Source organism: Mus caroli, unplaced genomic scaffold, assembly GCF_978045245.1.
Source record: "Mus caroli unplaced genomic scaffold, Mus_caroli_1 scaffold_3, whole genome shotgun sequence".
NCBI classification, from domain to species: Eukaryota; Metazoa; Chordata; class Mammalia; order Rodentia; family Muridae; genus Mus; species Mus caroli.
The window spans coordinates 73,327,462-73,338,459 of NW_028227258.1; the positions used below are offsets into that span (position 1 = coordinate 73,327,462).

A 10,998-nucleotide genomic window follows, 5' to 3' on the forward strand; every position below is an offset into this window, starting at 1 on the left:
CACAGTATACAATTGTAAACTCTTTAATTCAGGATAGATGGTAGAGTATTTTACTTAAATACACAAATAAAACAGAGTGGATGTTAATTGTATATCATAGTTTATAATTTACATCATCATTATGGCTGTGCTCAATTTATGTCTGAGAGAAAAGAGCCTTTTTTATTGGACAAAAAGGGTCAGATGTTGGGGGTTGGTTCTAATGTTTGGGTTAATTCAGCTCCCAAAATCACACGAGAATCTGTGAGTTCAAAAGCTGAGGGTCCCTGCTCCCAGTTGGTTCTAATTGGTGAATAAAGTTTCTGGCAGCCAATGGCTGGGCAGGAAGACAGACAGACTTTAGATTTCGCAGCCAAGAAATGACTGTAAGAAGAAGGGACAAAATCGCCATGCCAGGAGAGAAATACAGTGCAGGCAGGAGGAGAGAGAGAGAGAGAGAGAGAGAGAGAGAGAACTACAGAAGACAGAATAACAATCATGTATAAACTGGAACAAGCAGTCTCAGGGGCCACTCCCCTGATTGGATATGGGGTAAAATATAGATTTTAGAAAGTGATAAACTTGTGATGCCAACCACTATATTATTCTGTTCCGAGATGCGGGCTGCCAGTTCAGGGCACTTTACTGCTACCAACCCGACACTGAAGAGATCTACAAACTCACTGGCACGGGGCCAAAAAGCATCACCAAGAAGATGATTGACAAACTATATAAATACACCTCAGACCGAAAGCAGTTTAACCTGATCCCAGCCAAGACCATGTCGGTCAGCGTGGATGCACTCACGATCCATAACCACTTGTGGCAGCCCAAGCGGCCCACAGTGCCAAAGAAGACCCAGAATCGCAAGTGACCACGGCAACCAGGACTCTGAGAGGTTGTGCTGACGGGATCCCTATTTATTATTTTCATCTACTTGGTAGGAAGTTGATGAGCCATGGACAGTTTTCTACAGCAGTTCCTAGAGAACACAGAAGATGCTCTCTCCCCTGCACACATGGATGCTGGGCATGACACATGCAGGAGTGAGTCCTGTGCTTTCATGGGCATGGCTGGCTGCCGTGGCCCTGCTGACCACAGAGATCCTCAGAATAAGGGACACCATGGAGTGAGATCCTGGCCTGTGGGCCCCTCACTTGAAGTTCTTCAGAATAAGTTAAATGTGATCTGCTCTCTGGCCTCCCTTCACCCCTGTGCACATTGCCTGATGCCCCATGTTGGCCAGCTGTAATCGTGCGTGATTATAGGGCCAAGGCTCATTCGGGTCAGGGTGTTTGAATGTCTTCATAAAAAGAGTTCGTATGGGAAATCTTTTTCATTTTAGAAATTGTATAATATTTATTGACTGTGTCTACTGCCAACCTTTATATCCAGTTCTAAGATTCTGAAAAAAAAAAAAAAAAAAAAGAAAAAAAAAAAAACCTGTTCCTTGCTGCTCAGAAAAAGTTTACTGAAAATGTCAGTTCACTAAAAGCACTGAAATCGGCAAAAAAAAAAAAAAAAAAAAGAAAAAGAAAGTGATAAACTCAGGGTTATCAGAAGGTAAAGTATTTTAGCCATGTGGAGTTAGGGAGAAACCCAGCTGTTGGGCTGTTAATGCATATTAAAAATAAGCTGGAGTGTGTGTCTTTCATTCGGGAATCCAGAGCTCTTAGGTGGGGTCCTGAGGAGGTGCAAGCACCCACTGGGAACATAGAGTGTAACTGTTAAATATTTACTGCTATAATGGTGTTTTATCACAGCAACAGAAACCCTAAAACACTGCCCGACTGGGTTGATGAGAGATTATGGAACTGAATTAGGCTGGGCTTCCTGCTCCTACCGTGTCTTGTTCCTCAAGAGTCCAGTCTGCCTTCAACGACAAATGTGATTCCCTTGCCTTACTTCTTTGAAGAGGCTAGCTCTGTCCTTCCAAATGTCTTGGCAGTTCTCTAGGAATTCCACAGTCCTCCAGCTCTGAAGGGCAAGAGAGGCATGGATCTGAGGAGGGGTGAATATTCAGATGGGCAAGTAGGGAGTCCCTTCCATATAAGGCTGGGACCACACCCGACCAGTATCGGTTCCGGGCTGTAATTGAGAGAGTAAATGAAGCTGGTAAATTATGGTCCTATGAGGTGATACAAACACAGGGATAACAAAAGCATTTTTATGGACTCTGGTTTCTCATTCTCCAGCAACTGTAAATGAAGAACTATGCTCTCTTCAGACACACCAGAAGAGGACACTGGATCCCATTTCAGATGGTTGTAGGCCACCATGTGGTTGCTGGGAATTGAACTCAGGACCTCTAGAAGAGCAGTCAGTGTTCTTAACTGCTGAGTCATCTCTCCAACCCAAAGAACTCGTTTCTAGAGAAGTTATCATTGTCTGTCTGTCCTGGTTTGCTTCCATTTATAGCTGTGGGGATTCCCAAGTGCTGCTTCTGGCACTTAGAAAGGAGGAAGAGATGATGGGAGATGCCTAAGGCATTTCATAATGTAGTGGGAAAAAAATGCAGTCTTGGTCTGGAAGGTGGTTCTGTCTTTAAGAGCATTGGCTGCTCTTCCAGGGGGGCTGGGTTCAATTTCCAACACCCACATGGAGACTATAACCATCTGTAATCCCAGTCCCAGGGAATATGACACCCTCTAGAAGACTCTTTAAGCAACAAACATACATGTAGTTAAACACCCATACACACAAAACAAATTTAAAAGCTAAAGAGTGTTTGGTTATTGTTGTTACTGTTGTTGTTTTGTGGCAGGGTCTCACTAGGCAGTCCTGAGTGGCAAAATTCACTATAGACCATATTGGCCTTAAACTCACAGATATTGTTCTACCTACCAAGTGCTGGGATTAAAGGCATATGCCACCACCATGCCCAGCTCTTTTTTTTAGGGGGGGGGGCGGGTGTTTGGGTTGGGTTTTTTTTTTGTTTGTTTTTTTGTTTTTTTGTTTTTTTGAGACAGGGTTTCTCTGTGTAGCCCTGGCTGTCCTGAAACTCACTTTGTAGACCAGGCTGGCCTCGAACTCAGAAATCCACCTGCCTCTGCCCCTCAAGTGCTAGGATTAAAGGTGTGTGCCACCACTGCCCAGCCCAGCTCTTATTTTATTTAAAAGATTTATCTTATGTGTATGAATGTCTTGTATGCATGTGCCTGGTGCCCTCAGAGGCCAGAACAAGGTGTCAGATCCCCTAAAACTGGAATTGGAGAGCATCATGTGGCATCATGTGTGTGCTAGGAACTATCCTGGGTCCTCTGTAAGAACAGCAAGTTCAGCCAGGCATTGGTTGCACACACGTGCCTTTGATTCCAGCACTTGGGAGGCAGAAGCAGCGGAGGTGGAGGCAGGCAGATCTCTGAGTTTAAGGCCAGCCTGGTCTAGAGAGTGAGTTCCAGGACTTTCAGGGCTGCACAGAGAAACCCTGTTTCAAAGAAGCAAACAAACAAAAAATCAGCCAGGCAGTGGTAGCACACACCTTTAATTCCAGCTCTTGGGAGGCAGAGGCAGGCAGATCTCTATAAATTTGAGGCCAGCCTGGTCTAGACCAGGTTCCAGGACAGTCAAGACTATACAGAGAAACCCTATCTCAATAAACAAACAAACAAGCAAAACCAAAACCAACCAAACAAAAACAAAAAAGAAAGATGAATAAAAATTTGTGTAGATATGTGTATATATCACATGTGTGTTGGTGCCTGTAGAGGCCAGAAGACAGTATTGTAACTCCCCCTCAGCTGGAGTTACAGGCAGTTGTGAGCCCTTTTTCTGTGGGTGTTAGGGACTGAACTCGGGTTCTATGGAAGATGCAGCAAGCACTCTTAAATGTTAAACCATCTCTCCAGCCCCGCCCCCTTCATTCTTCTAATCAAGAGAAAATAAATCCAGTATATCAAAATTGTTTAAGTCTTTTTGAATATATGATGTGTGTGTGTATTTGTGTGCACTTATGCATTTGTGCAGAGTTCAATGGAGAATGTTGGGTGATAGTCTTCACTAGCCACCTTAAGATGGTCTTCTTGTTCACCCATAGGTGACCCATGAGTTTCCCAGGTCCAACTATGTAGTGGTTTAAATAAGTATGTGCCCATAGGCTCAGATATTTAAACACTGGGAGTTCAGTTAGTGCCACTAACTGTGCTGTTTGGGGAGCTTGGAAACCTTTGAGAGGTGGAGCCTTGTTAGAAGAATGTCTCCAGGTGACAGGCATAGAGTGTTTCTGGTCTTGCCTCACTTCCTGCTCTCTCAGTGTCAAGCTCTTGTTACTGTGCCTGCTGCCTGACTCTATTCTTCCCCACCATGATGGACTCTAGCCTTCAGGAACCATAAGCCGAAAGAAACTTCCTTAATTAAGTTGCCTTGGCCATGGCATTTTCTCAGAGCAACAGAAAAGTGTAGTGAGAATTTTGGTTTCTTTAAAAACCACATGACTAAGAATGTGCTTCCGTTTTGATCCTAGGTGTGGGGGCAGGGGGCTGCTTCAGATTGAGCACAGGAGCTGACCTTGACAGGAGTGTGACTTTCCCAGTTACAGATAGTTTTTGTGACTGTGTGACAATTGGGATGCTGGGGACTTTTCAGAGGGTGTATAAATGCTAGGGCCCCAAGAGGGAGCATGGGTTGTTGGTTGCTGTGAGTTGTTGTCAGTCTCCATTTGTTAAGTGGTTGTGTGCAAAGAAGAAACAAGAAAAAGAAATTAGATATCCTGATGGCAAAGATCAAACTTGCCTCAAGGAACTCAATGCTCCTAAGAAAGGAGTGGCCTAACAATAACATCGCCCCTTCCTGACCCCTGACTTTACCCAGGAATCTCTTTCCTTTCCTCTCTGTCCCCTTTTCTCTTCTATCTAGTGCTGGAAGAAAAGGGGTGGAGAAGGGTGGAAGAAAGAAAAACTCACAACGTAGCCCAAGTCCTGCTACAGAAAAGTGACTCATGCTGCCTCCCATCTTCCTGGGAGTCCTAGGTTACAGGTGCTCTCTGCTGAGCACAGCTCTGCCTGCATAAGTTCTAGGCCTCTGAACGGGGACCCTCGTGCATGCATCTTATCTCCTCAGTAAACTCCCTCTCCAACCTAAGCTGCATGGTTTTGGTTTTATTCTGTGTGCAAGTGATGGGATTGGAGGATTGCAGCAAGCAAGGGAGCAGTGTTCTGCTGATCTACACTGGCAGCTGGGTCGCTGGAGTGCCTAGGCTGGCTATACAATTCTGGCCAAAACAGCATGGCCGTAAGAAATGAATAACTGACATGAGTCTGACTCAGACTATGACGTCAGGAAGTAGTGTAACCCCTCCGGGCACAAGCTCAGGCTGTGAAATCTCACCAACCCCCACCCTGGAAAGCTCTGCCCCACAAGAAAAGTTGTATAACACGCATCTTCTGCTCAGTTCTCTGTAGCTTCTCTCCCTAGCTGAGGTGTCTTTCCCAATAAATCTGTTGTGTGGGGTTTGTTGTGCTGAGTGACTTTGTGCTATTATTCCTTGACTCCTGACTGCTAGGACACCTTTCTCTTCACAGTTATAACACAGGTAGCCCTTGGGTTGCAGCTGAGTGCCTTCTGCCAACCTCATCCCACCTCTCTCTTGCTCAAAACTCCAACATTCTGTTTCCCAAAAAACAACTCTCTCACCTCTGGGGTTCTCATATGGGCTAGAGCTTCTCTGAAATGCCTCTCTCGCCCCACCCCCAGCACCCCAAGAGAACCGAGTATCAGATACTTCCTTAACCAGCAGAAGAGTGCTGAATTGCTCTCAGAATCCTTGAAAGAAAAATCTCACTCTTGTCTCCCCAGTCCATGCTCTCCCCAAGCTCCTGCCGTGGAGAGGGATGTGAGGAGAGAAAGGAGATGATCTCATTAGAGACGGTCTTCCAGCTGAGACTGAGCTCATGGGGAGACAGGATAAGGTGTGGTGAAGGCTTTGCTCAGGTTCCAGAACTCTACAGTGAGGCTTGGGATACGGAGGAATGTGGATATGACTGAGCTCTGAGTCCACCAGAAAAATGAAGTGGCAGTGGGGGTGGGACAGGTTGGCAGGACTGTTCAGTGATGTAGAGCAGACCTGAAGGTGTGGCCGTGGTCATCCACCTATGGCCTCACAAGTCCAATGTGCCCAGAAGGGCTACACAGGGAACTGCGACTTCCTCCGTCTCCTTTCTTTCCCCTTCTTAGCACCAAGGTCACATGGTACTGCACTGAATTCTGACCTGTGTTTTAGTTGGCAGTGTTCCCTTGGCATGATAACAGCTGTTCATTGTCCTGCTTCCTTCCATGACCAATGCTCCAAACTTCCCCTTGAAATGACAGTTATCATGCAAAGAACAAGGTATGGACTCACACGCTAGCTCCCTGAACAACGGACTATTTTCATCTGATTTAACTTCTGTAAGGAATTTTAATTTATATGTATGTCTGCATGTATGGACACGTAGCACATTCAAGCCAGTAGAGACCAAAAGAGGGGGTCAAATTCTCTAGAACTGGAGTGATAGATGACGGTGAGATACTAGATGGGTGCTGGGTACCACTCGCAGGTCATCTGCAAGAGCGAGAAATACTAACTCCTTAGGTATCTCTAGCCCTAATTTAAAACTATTGAAATAGCATTTGCCTGTGTGAGCATGGATGTTCAGTGTGCTACTGAATGCAGGCAAATGTCAGGACAACTTTCAGGAATCTGTTCTCTCCTTCCACCCTGTGGATCCTGACCACGCAGTGCACACTGTCAGGTCCGTCCGACAAGCAGGTACTTGATATCTAGTCCCAAACTTGTTTGTTTTTGTTTTGAGACAGGGTTTCAGTACCTAACCCTGTCTGGCCTGGAATTCAGTAGACAGACCAGGCTGGGTGTGCCAGCAAACCATTAAGCCTGTCACCATCTAATCTTATTTTGGAGATTTAGTAGTGCTGGGGGGTGCCTTCTGCTGTGCATGTATAAAGGTCAGAAGACAAGCCTGGGATGCCTGTCCTCTCCTACCTTTACGTAGTCTCCACGGGTTTATTTATTTATATATAGATTGTACCTTGTTGTACTGCCGAGTTTGGCCGTGGTGATCAGGTGATCCAGCTGCCTCAGCCATGCAGGTAGCAGTGACCACAGCTTCTTGGCATCTCGCTGAATTGTATATTTTCTTAACACTTTTTTGGGGGGAATTGTGTGTGTGTATGTGTGTGTGTGTGTGTGTGTGTGTGTGTATGTGTGTGTGTGTATGTGTGTGTGTGTGTGTGAGATGAGTGTGGAGGTCAAAGGGCAGCTTGTAAGTGGCATGTCTATCCTTCTATGCAGATCTTGAATTCAAACCACCAGGCTTGGCAGCAGGCCCCTTTCCCCAAACAGCCCCGATCTCTGGCCTGCCCCCATTAACATTTTAAGCAAAGCAGCACAGGGCCATTTTAATCAGAGAGACACAGGAAAGGCACAGCAACTGTGGGACTCTGGGTGATGTGTGTTCCTCTCTTTTTCTGACTCCCAGTCTCTAATGCCATATTCCTTCCCTAACCTCTTCTCACACCTCTCCTTTTCTCTGAGAGCTCTCTGCACTCCGGGGAGAGAAAAAAAAAAGTGTCTTCTGGTTTGGCTCCACATCTCTAGTGTTTCCCTTTCCTTCCCTATTCCATGCATGTTGACAGTGTGAACATAGCCCTCCCTTGCGCTGCCCCACCCACCACTGTTGTCCAACTGGGAAGCAGCAGGCTGTTCTACCCACACCCGTTCCTCTTAGGTGTGAGCATGGGCAGGGGCTCTTACAACCCGAAGCTCCAGACCAACACCCGGATTCCAAGGGCTCTTCTAAGAGCTCTCCTGAGACGACAGCGGCGGCGGGTGGCGTTGCTTGCCAGGCCGGAAGGCGGGCACTCCCTGGTTCCTCTGCTCTGCTGTGCTCTAGCAACCTCCACGGTCTTGCGATGACCACATCCAATTCTTCTGCCTCTCTGCCCACCCTCTTTTGGGTCAATGGCTCTGGAGACAGCGTGCTGAGTACTGACGGTGCTGCCATGCCTGTCCAGTTCCTTGTTCTGAGGATCATGGTTGCACTGGCCTATGGACTTGTAGGTATCATTGGCTTGCTGGGAAATTTGGCTGTACTGTGGGTTCTAGGTAACTGTGGTCAGCGTGTGCCCGGCCCGTCTTCTGATACCTTTGTCTTCAGCCTGGCTCTAGCAGACTTGGGGCTGGCCCTTACTCTCCCTTTCTGGGCAACCGAGTCAGCAATGGACTTCCACTGGCCTTTCGGAAGTGCCCTCTGCAAGGTAGTCCTGACCGCCACCGTCCTCAGCATCTACGCCAGCACCTTCCTAATCACAGCACTGAGTATCACGCGATACTGGGTGGTAGCCATGGCTGTGGGACCAGGTAGTCACCTCTCAGTCTTTTGGGCCCCTGTGGTTACCCTGGCAGTGTGGGTGGCAGCTGCCCTGGTGACTGTGCCCACAGCAATCTTTGGGGTTGAAGTTGAGTTGTGGGGCGTGCACCTCTGTCTTCTGCGTTTCCCCAGCAGATACTGGCTGGGAGCTTACCAGCTACAGAGGGTAGTTCTGGCCTTCATCGTGCCCTTGGGAGTCATTACCACCAGTTACCTGCTGCTGTTGGCCTTTCTAGAGCAGCAGCAAAGATGCAGGCCACAACAATGGCAGGACTGCCGGGCGTGGTGGCGCACGCCTTTAATCCCAGCACTCGGGAGGCAGAGGCAGGCGGATTTCTAAGTTCGAGGCCAGCCTGGTCTACAAAGTGAGTGCCAGGACAGCCAGGGCTACACAGAGAAACCCTGTCTCGAAAAACCAAAAAAAAAAAAACCAAAAAAAAAAAAAAAAAAAAAACAATGGCAGGACTGCCGAGTGGTAGCGCTCTCTGTCCGTGTCCTGGTGGCTTCCTTCGCCCTCTGCTGGGTTCCCAACCATGTAGTCACTCTCTGGGAAATTCTGGTAAGGTTTGACCTGGCACCCTGGGACAGTACTTTCTACATCTTTCATACTTACGTCCTTCCCATCACCACCTGCTTGGCCCACAGCAACAGCTGCCTCAACCCTGTGATCTATTGTCTCCTGCGGCAGGAGCCCCAGCAGGTCCTTGTCAGCTCCTTCAGAGCTCTCTGGTCAAGACTGTGGCCTCAGAGGAAGGCCTGCATGGAACAAATGGCCCTCAAGGAGGTAGGCGGGAGAAGGGTAGCCAGCACCCAGGAGAGTGGCTCTTCTAGGACACAGGCAAACACAATGGAACACCTGGATGAAGGATGCAGCCTGAACACTCTCCTTTCTGAGACCTATCAGGGGCAGAGCCCACAGATTCTAGAGAGGAGCAGCTGCTCTCTCAGTCACGCTGCTGTGTCCCCAGAAGTCTGATCTTTGATCATCAACTCTGGGTGTGACAGAATGGAGAAGCTGGAGTCCAAACAGGAGGTGGATCTGGCAAAGCTTATCTCTGGAGATGGCAAAGAGGAACTGAGAATAAACCAGATTGGTCACAGACTGTCTTGACCTTTCATGCAAGTACTTCACAGGATAACGTCCATCACCCGGTTTAGACTAACAGGTCATGTGTCTGTCCTCTCTTTCCTAGTCCCTTTAGAATAGGGCACCCGTTATGCCTCTTTGGTACCAAACCCAAAAATGTATTCTCTGGCCAATAGGCTTTTTGTCATCTTAGAGATGATGTAGAAGCCTTCCCTTCAACGTTTGTCTGTCGTTTTGCTGCCACAAGATGCAGACCCTGAGTGTATAGCCTTTGAGAATAGTGAATAGATCTGTCCCTTTCAATCAAGGATTGGGTAACAATCACAAGGGAAAGGCATGGGGGTGGGGGTGGGGAGTCGAGAGATACAGAAAAGTTTTGTAGGCTGAGGGTCAGAAACCAGAAGCTAGTCTCACTGAGTACAACTGCCCTTCATCCAAGCGCCAGAGCATGTGGGCTGGAATCTTCCCCCCACACAAATTATTCTAGAAGTCAGTTCTCTCCTTCTAAAATTGGAGGCAGGGTTTCATGACACCCAGGCTGGTTTCACACTGTAAAGCTGAGGGTCGCTTGGAATCTTTAATCTTGGTCCCAGATGCTAGAATTATAGGCATGTGCCAACAAGTTGAGCTTTTCAGATCATTTTAGCCTATTCTTCCTTCTTTCCTGTGCTTATGTATGCATGCATGCATGCACATCTGTGTTCACACTTATACGTGTGAGTATCAGAAGCAGACATAAGGTTTCTTCATTTCCTTGTTTTTGTTTTTATTGAGACAGGGTCTTACAACCTAACCCTAACTTGTCCTGGAATTCACTCTGTAGACCAGGCTGTTCCTTGAACTCAGAGATTCACCTGCTTCTGCCTCCCATGTGCTGGAATTACAGGCATGTGCCAACACACCATGCTTTGATTTTTAAAAAATTACACTTTATTCAAGTGTGTTCGGACAAGGAGACATGTTCCACATGCATGTGGCGATCAGGACAGCTTGGGGTCTGCTTTCCCTTTCCACCATCTAAGATTCTGGGAGTTTAGGCTATAAGGCTTGCTGGCAAGGGTCTTTACCCGGAGAAGCAGTTTTCTAAACCCTCCATGTTTATTTGAGTTTTCTTGTTTTTTGTTTGTTTGTTTTTTCTGAGACAAGGTTTCTCTGTGTAGCCTTGGCTGTTCTGAAACTCACTCTGTAGACCAGGTTGGCCTCTCAGAAATCCGCCTGCCTCTGCCTTCCAAGTGCTGGCTACAACTGACTGGCTACAAAGTTTTGTTTTTGTTTTTCGAGACAGGGTTTCTCTGTAGCCCTGGCTGTCCTGGAGCTCACTTTGTAGACCAGTCTGGCCTAGAACTCAGAAATCTGCCTGCCTCTGTCTCCCAAGTGCTGGGATTAAAGGCATGTGCCACCACGCCTGGCTCAAGAGCTCTTCTTAAATGGAATAAAAGGTTCAGGGCCAGCTTGGTCTAGACAGTCTCCAAAATAAAAGGATCCAGCAGTGCCATAGGCAGGGTTCCCGGTACTGACACCTTCCATGGAAAATGGAAAGAAGACAGAAAACACGGGCAGCTGGCAGAC

At 47.4% G+C, this 10,998-nt stretch overlaps 1 protein-coding gene across 1 annotated transcript; it reads left to right on the forward strand.

Moving 5' to 3' along the window:
• Window positions 1-7,884: 7,884 nt before the first annotated feature.
• Window positions 7,885-9,400, forward strand: Rxfp4 (relaxin family peptide/INSL5 receptor 4). Its single transcript, XM_021159180.2, has 2 exons — window positions 7,885-8,622; window positions 8,806-9,400. The coding sequence occupies exons 1-2, from the start codon at window positions 7,885-7,887 to the stop codon at window positions 9,316-9,318; spliced, it is 1,251 nt and encodes a 416-aa protein (XP_021014839.1). The 3' UTR covers window positions 9,319-9,400.
• Window positions 9,401-10,998: the final 1,598 nt, after the last annotated feature.